The 20375-nt window shown below is 37.8% G+C and overlaps 1 protein-coding gene across 1 annotated transcript in view; it reads right to left on the bottom strand.

Moving 5' to 3' along the window:
• Positions 1-2042: 2042 nt before the first annotated feature.
• The window catches only part of LOC102588763 (uncharacterized), a 41696-nt gene continuing 23363 nt past the window's right edge, over positions 2043-20375 (bottom strand). The window contains exons 7-14 of the mRNA XM_006363690.2: positions 16970-17049; positions 7925-8008; positions 7325-7441; positions 6910-6995; positions 6705-6811; positions 3695-3786; positions 3537-3613; positions 2043-2763 (exon numbers count right to left, since the gene is read on the bottom strand). Coding sequence (XP_006363752.1) covers positions 2290-2763; positions 3537-3613; positions 3695-3786; positions 6705-6811; positions 6910-6995; positions 7325-7441; positions 7925-8008; positions 16970-17049 — 1117 coding nt within the window. The 3' untranslated portion in view covers positions 2043-2289. The remainder of the gene's footprint in view (positions 2764-3536; positions 3614-3694; positions 3787-6704; positions 6812-6909; positions 6996-7324; positions 7442-7924; positions 8009-16969; positions 17050-20375) is intronic.

Raw genomic sequence — 20375 nt, 5'->3', positions numbered from 1 at the left:
AGTGAGGGTGGCTAATGCAAAGACATGAAAATATATATATATAAATAAATAAATAATATAGAGGGCAAAGATGGAGCAACAAAGAGGGGTAAATATTCATGAAATGTGTACTAGGAGAAAAGAAAAACTATGAAGGAGATTGTTGGCAAAATAATGACATGTGCATTAGGGAGGTGTAGTCACTAAAATGGTTCCTAAATATTCCCTCCCTTACCCTAAGCCGACATTACAACCAAATGAAAGTCCTTGATTTCTTGAGAATTGTAATGTGAAGGTAAGAATACACTATTGGCAAGCTTATGGTATGTTGAGAAAAGTAAGAACTTCTTTTATGAGAGTGAGTTGATTGTTTGTAAAATAGGCCTTGTGATATTGTGAGTGCTTGAGTGAAAGGCTTTACTAAAAGCAAGTGAGGGCATTCATGGCATGTGTAGGATTATCTAATTGATGTGTTTGTATGAGTTTGCATTAGCCTGGAAAAATATTAAAAGAGTCATTCTTTGAGTATGTGTTGTAACTTGGTGTAAATGTTGTGAAATGTTGCATCCATTGTGAACTACAAGATCATGATTAAAAATGTTTGGTTGATTTTAAGGTGGGTTGATAAGTCCAAGGGTTGTGAAAAAAAGTTGATAGTCTAAAGATTGTTTGAGGACAAACAAAAGTCTAAGTGTGGGGTGGTGATCTTAGGCGTATTTATATGCCTAAGTTATCAATATTTGCCCATGAATTGATTGAAGTAACGAATGAACTTGAGTCTATTAGCTTGATTTCGTTATACTTGCGATATTATGCACTAAAACATGTGATTAGAGGTTTCAGGAACTCTCAAGGAGATTGGAGTCAAATTGAAAGAAAAGATGCAAGGATATGTTGAAAAGAAGCTAAGGCTGAAGGCCCCAGGGCCAGGCGCACTGCTAGGCGCAAGGCGCCAAGGGCCAACATTCAGAGAGGCCTCTCAGGCGCTCTGAGAGGCGCGACGCGCCAAGGCCCAACATTCTGGGGCCTTTCTCAGGCGCTCTGAGAGGCGCGACGCGCTAGGGTGGAAACCTCAGAGGTGAAGTAGGGCACAATGCTAGGCACGACACTCCAGCAGGATCCCGATTTTTCCAGCTTAAAAGTGTTAAAAAAGGATTCCTAATTGTATTAGACTTTGGCTCTAATTTTTCTACCATTATAAATAGACCCTTAGGAATCCATAATTAGGGTTCGACTTTTATTGGGTGTGCAAGAATAAGTATTCACATTTGTAATAGGTTTTGATTTTTTAACTCTTCTATTTTTTGGAAATCGAATGAACAATTGTATTTTGTAGTTTTCTAATAGCGTGAGTGGCTAAACGTCTTAGTTCTGGGGCTATAGCTACAAATGGATTGTTGACTATTAAAGGCCTGCTGAATTAATTCTTGGTTGTCATTATAAGTTACTTCTATGTTCTTATTTTAGTATTTTATGATTGAACACCATAAGATAAATATATTGTCTAAACTTGAATCGAGAGAGGAGAGGTTAGATAGACCAGAGAATATAGAGAGCTTGATCGACCCATTAAGTTGAGGTGATTTGTGTTCAGGAGTGACGCCCGGATGAACAACTCACTTGGTTACGAAACAGGATGAAATATAAATGCTCATCAATTAGTCTATTTATCCCCGCTCAACGATGTAGCTAGATAGCTAACTGGGGTAGGCGACTAGAGGTGTGAACCCAACTCATACAATTAACCCTATAAATCTGTAACTTGACGACTAAAATTAGTTCTAAGCCAATAATATGATACATGAGATTCATTGCATGCTGCAGCCTTGGAATTGTCTTTTACTTGCTTGAAACATCATCTTAAGGTCATTCACATTTAGTTACGTTTATTTAGTTCATAATTAGTAGTAGTTAACAATCATCACCATCTCTGAAACGGTTACTTCTATTTTATTTGTGGAGTTAAGTGTTAAATATAAGTTAATCATAAGTCCCTTGGAAACGATAACTCGTTTCTTTAAGAATCTATATTACTTGAGCGACCATGTATACTTGCGTGTATATTGGGGAGCAACAAGAAGGTTTGCACATTTTACTTCAATTCATATGTACATAAGATTAAGTAAACCAAATAATAATAAGTTTTTAGCGATTCATCAACTACAGAAATCTCTACAACTTCTACATATCTGTCCAGACAATGGCAGCCTCAGTCCTTAGCCTTATTTCACCATTCTCATGGATAAACAGTGTTTTCGAAATACTTCTCCCTTGTGCTTATGCTGCCAACATTTCAGCTACCATCTGCATCTATTCAGGATTTTGGGTGGCATGAGTTTCTTGTCCAGCAAAAACTTGACCATGCTCTCGTACATCTCGAAATATAGAGAGAAAGGAGTTTAGACCTTCAGAAGAAGCACCCCCTAATATCCACAGCAGCAAGGAGCTGAACGAATTCATAGACCCCGGGTTAGCTCCACCTTCAGACTGGCGGGTATCCACTTGCCCTCCAAGTTGAAGAGAATTACCAAACTCATCTTGGTTTCCATTACCTTGTCCATCTGCAACTACCGGAAATTCATTGGTACCATTTCTTGGCAGTGACGGATCAATTCTAGGCCCAGGACCAGGAGCCAAATCAACATTAGTTGGAGCAGGGCTCCTTGCATTTAATCTTGTAATGTGCAAAGTTGATGCAAGAATCGTAGAGGAGGTGATATGAAAGTCAGGATGCTGCTGAAAATGTGACCGTCTGCTTTGCATAAATCTCTGCAAAGCTGGAACCTGAACAACAAACATACATGGACAGATCCCAAAATATATTTAGGTTGCAAAAACAAGGAAATTATTTTCCTTTTAAAATATGTATTTACATACATAGATGAACTCCCATCTAATCTGAAATAAAGCTAGAAATTTGAACAGAGATCAAGTTTAAGCAAATACGCTCGGGGTCAATCAGTTGTGAACCTAATTCAAGGAATGTTAAGATTTGCTAAGGCAGCCATCTAGTCAGCTAAATATAGATCAAGCATGGAATACTCAAAGAAAATACATTCAAGCATGATTTTATCAGCATGATGTTGTCATTATCAATCTGAAATATCATAGTCAATTTGAGAACAGTCAGAAAGTTATTAGGCGTTTAAGTCGAGAGGAACTGTAAGTGTAATCTAACTTCAATTAGTTATTCCTCTAGCGTTTCTGTCAGTTGAATTCATTCCTAAAGACATAAACTTTGATTCAACATTCTCTCCATGGGGAGAAAAAACAAAGATGTGCTCAAAATGCTTAAGAAATCATTGTTTTTTCTCCTCTGTTTAACTCCTGGACATGGCTGTACAGGATCGACGGAGTATAATAGACATACTCAAACATTCCAACACAGGTAACACATCTTTCAGATGAACTGTACTGTAAAGCCAGGGAAGATATATTCACACCCACTAAACAGAAATAATATACGATTTTCTAGTGTCTAAACATGTTTAATTTCTCAAAGCCCCTAAAACAAAAAGAATCTCTAACTGCTAAAAATATCAAAAGTTGCATTCTACCTCAAAGCGGTTCCAGAAGTATAAAATAAGATGTTGCATAAATGCAGCTGTTGTCGAGAGTGCTAGATAAGAAAAACCTGAGAAGATAGACCATGTTTGTCAGATAAGGAACACTGGAAAAGTAAGCAAAAGCTGAACCTTAAGTAATTTGGACATACCATAACTATAAGAAAAGAAGTAGATGTGGAAAACCAGAAAGTAAAGCAAAAAGAAGCGTGGAAAGTACTTCATGGATATTGGTGTGCGTACGCTGCAAAAGATAACCAACGTGGTTAAAATAGAGAAAAAAAGGTAAACAAGAAATAAAATTGTTGAGAATATCATTAATTAACAAAAGTGTGCTCTCTCTAACAGCTTAAGCTTTTAGATGAGATGGTCACACACTTCATCGTGGTAGCAGAGCAGGGCCCATCTCAGCCAATGTTGGAGCCCAAAAAAAATCAAAATTGCCCACGCACGCAGATGCTAAGCATTGGACGTGAGGTGGGTAAAAATTATCCAAAATTGCCCACGCATCAGATGCTAAACTGGGCGTGAGGTAGGGTGTTAAAAGCAAAAAGTCTCGCATTGATGGTTAATGAGATGAGTGGACTCCTTATAAGACTTGGGCAATCCTCCTCCCTTTGAGCTAGCTTTTGGGGTGTGAGTTAAGCCCAAGACCTAATTTAACATGGTATCTGTCTAATATTGAATCTCACCGCCACCCAAAATTAAAAAGAATTTCCACGTGCTTGGCCATGAAAAAGAATCAAGCCCGCACATGAGGAGGCGTGTTGAGAATATCATTAAATAATAAAAGTGTGCTCTCTCTAATCTTTCTCAAAAAAAAGTGTGCTCTCTCTAACAGTTTAAGCTTTTAGATGATAGCAAAATAATTGTACTCCTACTTGTACTGGGACCGGGGTGAGGGGAGTAGGGTTGTATGCCCTTAGGCACCTTCCCCGAGGATGGTACTTCCCAACCTTTCTTTTTCAGTGGTACCACAATTTAAGAGGGGTTTTCAAGCTTCGGCCGGAATCTATCAGTTCCAACCTTTCAAAGTACAGACTAACTAGCTTGTTGAGATGGAAGACAAGACAATTTATTTTGTTGTGGATATTAAATCCGATGAGATGATGTTTGTGACGATAAATTCCCCTTTTGTGATCTTGTTACATAAAAACATTGAATATACGTCTTGTTAGTATCGCTAACTTTTTTAAGTATACATCCAAGTCGGGTCTTTCTTTTGATCTTGTGACGTCATTTACAATCTTTAAGAGCAAAAGAATGAAAATTCCGCGACTGCAATATTTTAAAATAAATCGATTGAAATGGACTATTAGGATAGAATTGAAATTCAGTTACTTTAATTGAAATTTTTTTAACTGAGACTGGAGGATTTGAAAAACTTTTAATCTCAGCTACTATAATTAACCAAAAAAAATAGCAGCAAAAGAAAGAGAAAAACAGGAAAGAGAAACAGCAAAACAGAGCAAGAAGAAAACAAGCGCAGAAAACAGAGGAAAGAAGAGAAGAAAAAAAACCATAGGCTGAAATCGAGAAGCAGAAGAGAGAATGAAAGAAGGATTGATCTCCTACGAAGTCGAGAAGCAAAGAATTGTGTCAAAACCCTAGGCTCTGAAATGTCGAGGACTCCAGGTAATGTCGTAACTTGTATTTATAATTAAAATCAAAGTCTTAAAAGGTTTAAAACAAAAGCAATTTTTTTCTGCGCTTCACACTTCACGCTCTGCCATTGAAGCGGTCGCTTATCTTCTCCGAGGTCGCTTTAGGTAGTTCAGCAAGAAAGGGTCACTTCGCTTGGCTTCACCGCTATAAGCGTTTTAAAATAGTTATTCCTTTAAAAGTTGCCCAGTTTTTCAGCTCCCATAATAGTTTTTAGTTTCAATAGTTTTCAGATTTAGTTTCAGACTCAGTTTTCAAATTCAATTTTAGCTCACAGGTTCACAATATTTATTATGTGAATTACTTGCTTTACTTTTCTCATTTCATTATATTACATACTTTGTCCAGACTAGTCTTATCCTCCACTCAGGGGGTTAACAAAACTTACTGGTATCCTTCAGAGGTAGTTAACCCGTTTGGGCCTGTCGCATTGTACGGTAGGTGTTGAGTGCGCAGGTGAAGAAGCATGTGGCTAGGGGTAGACTTTCTAAATTTATTGACAGGCTCCGTTGATTTGTTCGTAGCAGTAGCTGACCGTTCCAAGAGTTCCATTTATTTAAGACGCTATGTATTTCCTGGGAATGCCCCGAAGGCTTTGTATATAGATTGCAGTCCTTAGAAGCTCATGACTTATCAGTGGATTAGTTTTCAGACGTTTTAACGTTATGTTTGTATTTCAATTTTTCAAACCATTGATTACATACAGTTTTTATTGTTATGATTAGTTTCTTAATAGCCATCAGACAGAACAGGGTTTACTCAACGGGTATTACAAGTTGGGTGCCAATCATGTGGCACACTAATTTGGGAACATCAAACTACAATTCTTCTTCTCCACCGAACGTCTTCTGTCTTGGCAAATAAACATTAGAAATAAGAAATAAAGACAATCATGTAAAATATACTCACAAATAGTGATAGATACAAGAGTACAGGTTTATTCTTCTGATCAATACATAATATTGGCAGAAGTTGCTGACCAAGAAACTAGCCATTAACTCCAGCAGACTAACAAAATGCTGAAGGGGTCTTCCAAGCGGGAAATGTGTGGCTGTTATTAAGGGAGCACCACATCATTTTCAAATATTAGGCAAAATCTCAGGCAGTATGAATAGGGAGTTCAAAGTTCAAGCAGCTTTAAAGAAGTGTTGAAATTGTTTTCCTTCAATCAACTAGATATAGAGCTGACAATCATCACCCAAAAATGTATAGGACCCATCAGGATGTACACCGCTATAGACGTTTCTCAGGTTCCAAACTTAAATCATACTAGTATGAAAGGAGGAAGACCAAAGCATGTATTGCATAGGACAGTCAAGCAGCATTAGCACTTCAGATTATCAGGAAGTTAAATGACTTGGGTCGCTACCAAGTACAATCTGAATTTGTCATTTTTTAACTAGTAGAGAGTAGTAATCCATGTCTATGTGCATGACAGCACATGTGACACACAAACACACACACACACACACACACAGAGAGAGAGAGAGAGAGAGAAACCTGATTAATGTGAAAAGTTCGCACAGCCAAACAAAAATTAACACCATGAAAGCCAGCAGCTGATCATCATAGAACTCGAACAAAAAAAATAGGATGCCTATCATGATCTGCATGTCGAACTCTAAGTTATACCTGAACGGCCTTGAATATATAACCAACATTCACTGACTACAAAACATACATGGAATCAACTGGGAAATCTTACCGGTACAAAAACAAGGGACTCAATTACATGCACAAAGATCAATTGAAATGTTGGAAGCCTGTGCCGAGCATGATGCTGTAGCTGCACTGCACATATTTTTACAGTAGAAATGTCTAAGAAAGGAAAGGAAGGCTACATCAAACAACATATAGACAACAAGCAGTAGAGGCTCAACGAATCAACAATTAAACAGCTTGTTTAGAATACAAGATCAACAGAATATTTGTATATGAAAATTGAGTGCTTCATACTTTGACAACAGCATGACCATACCTTTCTTCTTGTTTTCATGTTGACATGTAATTTAATCAATAGAATATGATTGAGAAGTATCCAGATGTGTAAGGCATTATAATTTCACGATATAAAAACACCACTGCAGTTTGTGGCATCAAATATACAAAAGAGAACCTACCCGTAAACTTCAGCATGCGCGTTTGGGTCTCTCTCAATGTAAATGAAACTGACATTGTCGTGGTAAAGAAAACAAAGAGTGACATCATGAGTACACCACACTTTGTGACAAGGTAGTCTGCAAGAAATATGAAGCAAATATTCAAATGGGATCTAATGATATGTTGGGAAGTGCTCACAACAAATCTAACATGTATTTAAGGTGCTCATCATAAGACTTCATATAATCAATATACATACAAGTGCAAGTACCAGTATGTCAGGTGGAATGCTACATAACTGTTGCACAAATTTTAAATTCTGACAAAGAAGAGAAGCAGCATCTAACTTTCAAGAAATACAATTCTGTGCATCTGTGAGTTACTAGCTAAGATCAAAATTTCAACACTCCGCTAACAAACTACAGAAAACCCCATTGTTCGAAGTCACTAGATGCCGTACCCTGCTGTTATTCAGGGTGAAACAGCCTTGAGATGAGTATAAGGAAAAGGAACATCCAATTTTCACAATAAAGTTCAATTGAATTCAGTAAAGGATGCAGTAGCCCACAATATAAACACATGACATTAGACTTGGAAGAGAATAGAAAAGAAGGATAAACCTCCAAATCTCGCAGAACTTTCAGGTTGCTCATGTGCATAAGTAAGATTATAGAACTCCTTTGTTTGGTGATTATAAAGATAACCTGCAGAATATATCATGAAGCATCAGTACAGTAAAAGGCATAAACTATGCCAAAGAGACTTGAATACTAGAATCTTCATAAATCAAGAGGCTATGGGATTCTCCCAACCCAAAATAGAGACACTTTGAAAGAATGCAGAAGTTTAGATCTGCTACACATTGTGTGTGTGTGTGGGGTGGGGGGGGGAGGGTACAGCTGCAGAAGAGTACTAAGAAATAACATATCAGTTTTTCAAATGAAGGTATCATAAGAAGATGCCTGAAATTAACACAAAAATGGTCTAAGTACCAAGATAGAGAATTTATTGGACCTTATAGTTATTCGAAAAAATACAAGAATTAAAGTAAACAAAACAGAAGCTGATGTTAAGTAAATTAACCATGCCTACAGTTTCTACTGATTTTTCCGTTATGTTAGGTGACATGGTTTTTAATTTTGGAAAACCGTCCAGAATTTGGTTTTGGTTTTGGCTTAGAGAACAAAAATCACACACACATACATTCACACAATGTTGTAGTCTAAATAAACTATACATTTCTGCCTTTACATAGAATATGATGATTTAGAAGTTTAGTACATGAACTTCTAAATCATCATACTCTACGGAATTTGCTGTGTACCACATGAACTTCTAAATCATCATATTCTATGTAATTTGCTAATTTACAGGCTTCAGTTTTTAAGATTGGCTTTCCTATTTGTCAGCTGGAAGAAACTAAACTGTTGTGGCCAATTTGCCTTTTACTTTTATCTACGTAAAATACCTGGAATTACTTCCTTAATACTTGGACTCTTACATTGTTATTTTCCATCATGTTCTCTTTTCCATGTCAACTTATATAACAGTAACAACTCCTCAATCCCAAACTAGTTGGGATCAAATCCATGTTAACTTATCAAAGGAGAAAAAGTTTTGTACAAATAGATACTCCCTACATCCCATTTTATGTGGCACCATTTGACTTGGCATGGTATTAAAGAAAGAAGAAGACTTTTAAACTTGTTGTCTAAAACAATCCTTAGATATTTGTGTGGAGTAATCATTTCATTAAGGGTAAAAGAGGAAATTTTAAAGATAAAATCCTTTCTAATTATAGTAAAGTCACATTCTTTTTGGGACAAACTAAAAAGAAAAGTGTGCCACATAAAATGGGATGGAGGGAGTATTTTTTTTTTCAATCATGTGGAGTTCAAAAAACGTTCTACAGAGTAGTGGTTAGATCGACTTTGTAGTACGACGCGGAGTTTTGGCAAGTCAAGAACTCTCATGTTTAGAAGATGCAAGTTGCGGAAATGAGGATGCTGAGATAGATGTGGGCATACTACGAGCGTTAAGATTAGGAATGAGGATCTATGGGACAAGGTGGGAGTGGCCATTGTGGTGGATAAGATGAGGAAAGCGAGGTTGATATGGTTTGGGCATGTGAAGAGGAGATGTGCAAATATAAAAAAAATGCTCTCTTGTGGGAAACACACCTTTCTCTTTCTCGTGTCCTCTCTTTTTTTCTTTCTCAGTTCGTAACTCCGGTGAGTGCTTTACCGATGGAATTCCTACTTTGCCCTAAGTCATGGATTGGGGATTCTCTTTTAGCACGAGAGGAAGTTTTTCAATTTAAGCATTTTAGTTAAAAGATGGTTCCTTTAAACAGAAGTAGTAGAAGGTTCACTAGCAGCATCAAAATCGATGGCAATAATCCCCAAGTGATCTGCAAAGCCTTGAAACATGCTTCTTTACAATATGGCAACAAGTGCAGAAGGTGGGGAAGACAAGTCCAAGCCTACACTTTCAGAGTCATTCAAAATTTCAATAGTTAAGGTCGATTCGTGAGAATAGAAAGGGATATAAAGGATGCAGTCATCATCCCAAAAGGAAGCTATAACAAAGGGTGCAGCGACACAACAGTGAAGATTCAGAATTTTTTGGGTCCTTGCCCAAACCCAAGGTTCCATCTTTATGCTGATAAGTCGAGATCCTTAAAGGAGGCCGCAAGATTATCGAACTGCCAAGCATAGCCAATAATGAGATAGGGGCTAGGAACATAGAGAATTATCTTTCAAACATTTGCCCTAAAAAGGATGTCATTCAGGATTGGTTCGTTGGGAAATGGCAAGTCACTGTAGGGCTCAAAGTCACCCCCATTTAGAACAACCAATTTTAATTTGAGCTCCCCTCTCAGATTGAAGCAGCAAGGGTAAAAGCCAGCGAATGGTTTAGGAAGGGAGAATATTGACACTGGAATGGTGGTCGCCGGTGGCTGGATCCACCTTAATGGTGCAGAAATCAGAGAACGAATGGATACGAGCCTTAGGAGTCCCAATCCATGCCTTGTCGTTTGAAACTTTAAGTTTTATCAGAGATAAATGTGGAGGATTTATCGGAATAGACGAAGACACAAAACTTTGAACGTATCTTTATTGGGCTCGAATTTGTGTTGGGAACAACATACAAGAAATTCTGAGGCAAGGAAGGACAAGTTGGCAGCTTTAAATTGAAAGCAGAAGCACAGCTTTGTCCAGCAGATAAAAGGGCAAGGGTAAAGCAGATAATTAGTAAGAATGGACAATGGAGGTGGGCCAGTCTTGGGCCTAGAGGCTGATAAAGAGTGCTATTTTTAAGGCCCAAGAAGGAGAAAAGGCAAAGCAAAAGTCTCAAAGGAGGTCAGTCTCTTACTTCAAAAGACAATTTGAAAAGTAAAGTCCAGCCCAAGCACAAACAAATTTAATGCGCAGGCATCTGAGATACAAGAGACACAGGACTGAAAAATCCCCAGCAACTTCATGCAAAAACAATTGCCGATTCTCTCCTCAGAAATTCACCCTCAGACGCTGATGATGAAGGCTATCAAGAAGGAAGAATACAAAGACCTCTGTGACTCCCATGCATGGACTTGATCTTTGTTTCCAGCTCAGATACAGACTCAAACGGAGTGTGCGATGCTCTCCCTTTAACATGGTATAAAGGAGGGTACTTGTCCCCAGGTTATAGACAAGCCTAATACCATTGACACATCAAAGTGGACGAAAATCACCATGTTGAAGTCTTGTAAAGCGTTTGGTGTTAATGCAACAAGATTCGAACATGACCTCTTGGATTTAGTTCTTAGAATGGAGTAAAGAAGGCAAATTCAAATAGAACAACATGAATCCAAGCAGTAGAGGTTAGGGAAAGAGAAGAAGAACAAAGGGGAAGGGGAAGAAAAGAGACTAACATGTGGGATCAATTATGATAGAAGCAGGCAACAATCGAATGGAGTCAAGGGTAGGCAGTACAACTCATTGTCTGGATGAACTTAAAAATCTTGAGTTGGAATGTAAAGGGGCAGAATGAAGAGAGGAAGAGATGCACAATCAAATCTCTCATTCCGAAGTGGAGAGTTGATATCCTTTTTTTGCAACAGGAAACCAAAATTGAAGAATGTTCAGGCTTATTAATCCAACAGTTGTGGGGCAATAGATGGGCATATTGGGTGGAGCTTAAAGCATCAGGCACTTGGGGGGATATTCTTGTGATCTGGAACAAAAGGAAATGGGTTAAGGTGGATACTTTGCTAGGTTGTCATTCTATTTCTTGTATACTGGAATGTTCTAATGAGAACTTCAGATGGTACTTTACTAGCTTCTATGGTCCTCACACAAATCCGCAAAGGGAGGAGATGTGGGATGTATTAGCAGGAGCCAACCGCTCTACCACTGAGCTACGGAGGAACAACTGGAGATTCGATCTCATCGATTTCAATTCCTAACAAGCTTCAAGAATAGACAGATTTCTTATTTCACCAAAATGGAGTGATTCCTTTAGAGCTGTGAGACATCCTTGGGTGTAGCATTGCAGCACTTTCAACCACCTATTTAGGAATTCCTCTTGGAGCTAAGTTCAAAGCAACAAGGTATCTAGAGTTGGCTTCTTGGTAAATCCAGTATTTATCTATGGGAGGAAGATTTACTATGATCAGCAGGTGCTAGATAGAATTCCAACTTATAATATGTCTCTCCACCCCATTCCTGGCAAGGTCTTGGAAAAACTTGACAGAATAAGAAGGGATTTCCTTTGGGAAGGAAACAACAATAAGCACAAATTTCACCTAGTCAAGAGGAACAAAGACATACTCCCTAAGAGGCAAGGGGGCTTATGCATACAAAATTTAGCCTTGCATAACAAGTGTCTCCTGATGAAGTGGCTATGGAGATGCACACGGGAGGAGCAAAGCTTTTGGAAGGAAATTATAATTACCAAGCATGGAGCACTGAATCACTGGAGATCAAAGCTGTTAACTGAACCATATGGGTTGGAGTATGGAAGTATATGAGTAAGCAATGGGGAGAGTTCTCACCGTTCCACCATCTTGCAGTAGGAAATGGCCAGAGAATCAATATTTGGAAAGATAAATGGCTTGAAATTTCTCCTTTAATGTCTGATTTCCCCAACATTTTTCAGATAGCAGTGAACCTGACTCAACAGTACAACAGAACAGGGAAGGAAATGCGTCCCAGAAGGAACCTACAAGACTGGGAGTGGAAATGATAAATCTGCTAGCAGCACTTCACTATGGAAACATCAACCCCTAGGCCCAGACCAATTCAAATGGGGAGTTACAGATAAAAAGAAATTCTTAGGGAAGGCAACCTACAAACTTCTAGGTCCACCGAGCACAATCACAGAGAGTTGGCCATGAAATCTTATTTGAAAGAGCAAATTCCCCCCAAGATAAGTTGCATCAGTTGGACTGCCATGCATGAAGCATGTTTGACACGAGAACCTAGCAAAGTGGAAGTTTCAGAATTCAGATGGTCGACAGATGCTATATGTGCCTGAGGGAAACAGAAACACATAGCCACCTTTATCTACAATGCCCTGTGGCATCGGATCAATGGAGCATGTCTATAACACTTTTTGGTCTCAAATGGGTCATGCCACAAAACATCAAAGACGCATTCGAAAGCTAGAGCAAATGGAAAGTGGATAGCCCCATCAAGATAATATGGAAGATCATACCAGTAACTATTTGTTGGGAGTATATGGAATGAGAGAAATAGAAGATACTTTGATGGGATATCAACTACCTACCGATCTCTAAGAGCTAAATGCATTTTGTATCTGTATAGTTGGGTTTATTTGTCCCCTATAGATTCCCCAGATACCCTTTTGAACTTTGCTAGTTCCTTGTCTTTAGTATAATGTTTGTAATGGAGCTTCTTAGTTATTTTTGCTACACTCTTTTGTAACTCGTATGCATCTCCTTGATGCAAGCAATGGAAGCCTTTAGTTCATCAAAAAACAGGAGATGTGCAAACGCCCCCATGAGGAAGTGTGGGAGGTTGGATACAGGGAGTACGAGGAGAGTTAGAGGTAGGCCAAAGAAGCATTGGAATAGGTAATTAGAAAGTACATGGCGCAACTTCAGCTTACCGAGGAGATGACCTTAGATACGAAGATGTGGAGGTCGTGAATTAGGGTAGAAGATTAGAGTAGGCAGTGGGGCTTTTTCTTGCTTTTCAACGGGATTACGCTTAGTGGTGGTCTTGAGCACCGTGTCAATCGTAGTATTAGTGTTATTCATGTAATTTTTTGCTTTTGTTATCTGTTACCATTTGTTATTTATTGTGTTTCGGTGATCACATTATTTTGTGGATGCTACTTTTTTCTTCTCTATTAGTTGGCATGCTTTCTTCACTACCGTTTTTCATTTTTCATTACTACTTTGATTTGCTACACTTGAGATGAGGGCCCTTTGGAAATAGCCTCTCTACTTCCATGAGGTAGGGGTAAGATCTATGTACACTCTACCCTCCCCAAACCCCACTTGTGGAATTTCACAAGGTATGTTGTCATTGAGAGTTTGGAGAACAACTTTGCCTATGTGAGTTTCGCATATTGATTCCAAGCCTAGATAAAAGGAGGGAGTAGTGATAGGTTGACGATCACATAAAAAAAAGAGTTTATAACACAAACCCATTTTGCAAGTTTGTTATTATGGGAAGTTCCTAAAAACAATCGGACCAATGACATATACAATACTTGAATCTCCCAATTGAATTGAGGACAAACACCTACAAAAAGATTGCTTGAATTCAAGGAGGTCGCTTTGATTGTCTTTTCTGAGTGACAAAAAGAGGTAAAAAAAATGGGTCAGAAGAAAGTGTCATTTTGGACTTACTTAATCAATGTCCCGAGATGTTTATCAGGTAAATTCAATATAACAAGCACCTGTTGGCATTCTAGACTTCTCCTTTCATGGCCAATCCAAAACATAATTAGGTACTTCTTGATCGTAAATATTGTTATTTATTATTCAAGAATTCTTGTTTAGGTGCTTGGTAGGAGCAAAGGGTCTAGCAGAGAGTGAAATGCATACAAATCGGAAAGAACACCTTTGGTGAAACCACTCTGCTGAACCGACACAGTAACTGGTCCCAAACATTGTGGGTAGGTCTACTTTGTCCCTAAAATATAAACTTGAGCACTTCTGATCTTTTTTACTTTAATTATAAAGTTTGTTTGTTGAAAGAGTATTTATGAGACAACTCATGTAGATGGAAAGTCACAAGCAATGCATATGATCATCTTATGCTCATATCTAAAGACACACTAGCAAGAGTCAAAGCTAATTGTGTCGGCTCTTTTGTAGTGGAAAGTTATGTGTCATATTCTGGTGAGATGAATGTATGTTTTCTCAACTAACTCAGTATGGGTGTGGGTATTTGTGTCAGAGTATGAATGAGTGCCTCTAAGAGCTTTCTACTTGGATGTGATGAATAAACTCTGAAATTAGAGGGAAAGTGGGCACCAATTGTCACTATGGTAAGCTCTTGCATGTCTCTATTGTTACGGTATGGAGAAAAGGAGTGAAGGAATGTGAAATGTATGTCATTTTTTGGGGATGAGTGAATGTGTGTGTATTTGGCTAGTCTGCTCTCCCGGTTGTGATAAGAATGAGAAGGTTGTTTGTGTATCGCAAAGCTCTTTCTACTTTATTATATACATATATTTCTCATTATGTTGTTTTGTATGTGTTGTCTCTATGAGTGAATTTATATAGATCATGAAGGAATGTAAAGATGACTAAAAATAGGAGTTAGGTGTAAGATTCTCTGGGGTGAGGTAGAAGAGGTCCATGGTGTAGTCATGTGAAGGAAGAATTGTGTGACACTTTGTTCTACAATGATGAAGAAAAAAAAGGTGGGGTGTTTTTTATAGATAAAAGAAACAAGAGTTTTTTTGGCTCTTTTCTCAAGAAGAGTAGAGTTGAGGTTATAAAAGTGACTTCTCCATCAGTTTTTTTTTTTTTTTTTTTTTGATAACCGAGAAATCCGTCTGTGACCCCCCCTTTGGACCAATCACAGCCTTCTAAACTCGGTGGATAATGGGCCCGCCCCTCTACCCTTCTCCACTTAAATACCGGGCTTCGCTTTGCATGGTGTGGGGCTTGAACCTGCGACCTAAGCCACAAATCCTCCACCTTTTGCCACTTGAGCTAGGCCTTGGGGGCCTTCTCCATCAGTTTTAAAAAACATAGTTTGACATTCTACTAAAGACTAAACATACTTAATTTTTGAAAACTTGAATGACTAAATATGTTCCATTGTGATATTTCGAGGAAAATGGACTTACCCCAAACTTCAGAGAAATTGTGTAAAAAACTCATAAATTAGCCATAATGTGATTTCCCTTCAAAATGACTTTATAGTCTAGTTAGCATACATGTGCATGTAGGGAAAGGCATGTCGGTACCTAATTATAATAGGAGTAGATTACGCCTATGTTGCTCGGACTCTTCAAAAATGTCAACGGGTGTGTGTTGGATCCTTCAAAAATAGTGTTTTTTAAAGGATCCGACAAGGATGTGGCAACATTTTTGGAGAGGCCGAGCGACTTAATTACGCTACCTGCTATTTATTTTCTTATTTTTTATGACAAGGAAAATTCGTAGCCGCTACCCTTTGGGTGTGCACAAGGTAATACCTCCGCTCCTATGCAATAGCTCGCAAACCACACAGGAGAGGTAACCCACACTAGGCAAGCCCGCTGCAACGAGCTCGACCCTTCTACCTACTATATTTACATATATTCTAGAATATTCACAAGGACTCTTACACACTGATTCTAGAGAACCGCTAATATGTCTTGAAAGAAAATATTTAGTATTCTAATGAAATTATCCCAAATAGAAGATGTTTTGAAGATTCTGCGAGCTCTACCAACAAGATAAAGTGTAACTGTATATTTTGTTTTGCTTATGGTGTAGGATGGAACATGCATATGAGGCTGAAACAGTTCTACAATCATTAGACTCTTTACAAGATTAGACAGGGCACACTTTTGTTGAGTGTTCTTTTGCTAATGGTACATCCCAATAGCACATCCTTTGCGCTGATCTAATTTATAAAATTACTTTACCTTCTCAAATATATTAGTCCAAATGAGCACACTTGAAATAGAGGATCTTTTCATGGATATAGAAGATTCATATAGTACGGCTTTGAGGCATAGTAATTATTTGATTGTAGTGTATGGAAATTATTGATTTTCCACATGATGTAATTTATGTACAAAAACTGACTTTTCAATGTCAAATGTAGGCGACAAATATGAGGCGACTAGTGTGCAACTGTGTTGAACCATAAATTTTCATTCTACAATTGCGCACAAGTCTTTTCTTTAAGCTGCCTAAACCAGTCACAATACGTTTCAAGCTGTTCAAACCAAGTATTTGTGCAGGTAGTTCTGGTTCTAGTTCAACACAATGTCAAGTATGATTTGATTTTTCCATTTATAACGAAACTGTCACCTACTTATTTTGTTCTAGCTTTAAGTATGCAGATGGGGCCTCCTGGTTTATCATACAGTAATATGGCCAATGTAATGGAATATAGCAGTGGAACACAGAACCTCAGGATATGCTGTTACTCAAGTGAGGGCAGATAAACAGACAAAAGGTTGTTGAGGTCTTGAATACTTTATACCTTCACCAGGAGAATTCAACAAACTATTCATCAATATAGTGTCATATCCCACAAGTCTGTTTATAAGAAGCTGCTGCCACCTGGATAAAAAAAAAGAAGTTTTCCATTAAAATATGAAGTTTTACCTAAAATAAGTTATCAGAACTCAATTGTATTAAAATCTTCAAATGTAAACTGAATTCAATAAGAGTAACAAACTTTGACCAACCAAGTCGTAATCACAAATAAGAGGGCATAAGAAAGAAAAGGAAGATTTTGGGTAAAGGAATCCTTGCAGTTATAATTTTTGATGAATGACTGGTGTTACAGCAAAAGTGTACTCACAGGAGTGAAAGATTTGCTAATCAAGCAAGAAGTTGAAAGAGAAAAAGGGGAAGGGAACATTATTTGCATTGTAAGGCCATAATCCTGTCCCATGTTTTTCCACCACGTCTGTTCTAAGAGATAACAAAACAAGCTGAGTAACATAAAATGGGAAATAAAACAGGGGAAAAAAATAAAAGATAAAACAAAGATGAGAATTCTTCTTCAATATATGACAACCGCTGGGTAACCTGCAATCTCCCAGCAACCTTCGGCAAGAACGATCTCCGGCAAACTCCTCAGAGTAATAAAACCGGCCGGCGACTACGACTGAATAAGGAAACTACTGCTTTGGTCTTCTTCTTCTTCTCTCTTTCATTTCCAGCGAATGCAAGAAACTCTGGTCTTCTTCTTTCTTTTCCGGCGAATGCAAGAACCTCTCTGCAACACTTTCTTTCTCTATCTCTGCCGGTGACCACGGAAACACCACAAAACCAGATCTGTCTATTTTTTCATTAGTTCATTCTAATATTTGGGGTCCTACTAGAATCAGCCAACCTTAGGATTTTGTTAGTTTGTTAGTCTCATTAATGATTATTCAAGATGTAGTTGGATTTTCTTAATGCAAGATCATTCTGAGTGATTTTCTATATCCAAAAGTTTTCCTGAAATACAAAATCAATTTGCTGTTCGATTCATACTTTTCGTAGTAACAATACCTTAGAATACTTATCCTACCAGTTTCAGGAATTTATGATTCACTAAGGAATTATTCACTAGACATCTTGTTCGTACACCACTCAACAAAAAGGAAGAATAGACATCTCATTGAGACTGCTCGCACTTTTCTCATTGAATCCCATGTTCTACTGCACTTTTGGGGTGATGCAATCCTCACATCTTGTTATTATTTAATTAATAGAATGCCTTCATCTTACATTCAGAATCAGATTCTCTATTCCATATTGTTCCTCAGTTACATGTACTCTATCCCTCTCGTGTCTTTGGGAGCACATGCTTTGTTCATAACATATCCCCAAGAAAAGATAAATTAACCCCTCATGCTCTCGAATGTGTCTTTCTTGATTACTCTTGAGTTCAAAAAGGGCATTGTTGCTATTCACCTGATCTTCGTCGATATCTTATGTCAACCGATGTCACATTCTTTGAATCTCAACCTTACTAAACATCTTCTAATCATGTTGATATTTCTGAGGTTTTGTCCATATCTCAGTTCTTACCTATACCGGCTTTTGAGAAATCTACAGTTACTCTACATCTCCACCAGCAATGCCACAACTCCTAACTTATCATCGTCTTCCGCATCCAGCACTAGGCCTAGATGACTCATGTCATACGCCAGACCTTGCTCTTACTACGGACATGCCTTTTCCTAGCCAGCCAATTGCACTTCAAAAAAGTATATGATTCACTTGTAAAGTTATCACCGTCTATCATCACCTCATTATGCCTTTGTATCATCTTTGTCCTATATTTCCATCCCTAAAACTATAGGTGAAGCACTTTCCCACAAAGGTGTAGGCAAGCTATGATAGACGAGATGTCTGCTTTACATACAAGTGGTACTTGGAAGCTAGGCAAATCCATTGTTGGCTATTGTTGGGTTATGCCATCAAAATTGGTCTAGATAGTCAAGTTAATCGACTTAAGGCTCGCTTTGCTGCCAAAGGGTATACTCAGATATTTGGGCTAGATTACAATGATACTTTCTCTCCCAAGGCTAAAATAACATGTGTACCTTTTTTCTATCTATGGTTGTTGTTAATTATGGTATATTTGGATAGTGTAGATATGAAAAAATTTAAATATGGTATGATTAAATAATCTAGATATGAGAATATTTTCTAATCTCTTTAATTAGGCAATTACTAGATTGTGTAATATTTTATTATCTTCTTTCCTTATTTACATTATCTGTAACAAGTTATTTAATCCCATCAACTTGAGGGAATGATCAATCAATTCAATTCCCAATATCTCTTCTTCTTTTCTTCTTCTAATTTCTCATGGTATCAGAGCTATTGGTTTTTTAGCCCTTTCTCGGAATGTTCTTCTATTTCAGTAATAAAAATTGAAAAAAAAAATAGAGGGATTGATGAACTGGTTGCTAAATCAACAATATCAGAAAACTGTCAAATCTCATCTCTCTCTTTCTCCAATACTTCTTTTTGTGACAAAAAAAAGGCTCATATTGGATGGATCATCTCAATCTATCACTTTAACTGGACCAGACTATAATGACTACCTTCAGTATTAAAAATCAAGGCAACAATCATCAATTGCTTGCACAATACAACCTAATAACTCCTCTAATTATGTTGCATAGTCTTCGTCTCAGGAACAATGGATTCTTGATTCTGGTGCTTCTGACCATATTTCTGGTGACAAAAACACTCTCTACTCTTACTACCCCTTCTACTCTCTCTACTGTTACTTTGGCGAATGAATCAAAGACGATTGTAAAAGGGATAGGTATAGCTCATCCTTTGCCTTCCATACATTTAAAATCAGTCCTTTTTGCACCTGAAAGTCCATACAATCTTATTTCCATTAGCAAATTAACAAAAAACCTAAAATGCACTATAACCTTCTTTGATGATTTTGTTTTGTGCGGGATCGGAGTACGGGGCACGTGATTAGAAAAGGACACATGAGTCACAGGGATTGTACCTATTCTTTATCCCAAAACCACATGTTGCTTTCACTTCTGTTGTTTCTTTTGAATTGCTCCATAGTCAATTGGGTCATCCAAGTCTCCTAGTCTCCTGAAATTGCAAAAGACGGTCCCCAATTTATCTAGTTTATCTTTGTTAGAATCTGAGTCGTGTCAGCGTGGTAAGCACACTCATTCCTCTTTCCCAAACGCGTCAATAATAGGGCCACCTCTATGTTGAAATTGTTCATTCGAATATATGGGGTCCAAGTCATGTCAGACTATTCTCAGTGCACATGGTTATTTTTAACGAAAAATAGATCTGAGCTATTCTCTATCTTTCAGAAATTTCATGCTGAAATGCGCAATCAATTTGGCATTTCCATTAAGAAGTTAATCAGTAATAATGCTTGAGAATACTTCTCTACT

This window comes from Solanum tuberosum, unplaced genomic scaffold (genome assembly GCF_000226075.1).
Source record: "Solanum tuberosum cultivar DM 1-3 516 R44 unplaced genomic scaffold, SolTub_3.0 scf00460, whole genome shotgun sequence".
In the NCBI taxonomy this organism is placed as follows: Eukaryota; Viridiplantae; Streptophyta; class Magnoliopsida; order Solanales; family Solanaceae; genus Solanum; species Solanum tuberosum.
The sequence above is the reverse complement of the archived record's forward strand: the minus strand, read 5'-3'. Positions and strand labels throughout refer to the sequence as shown.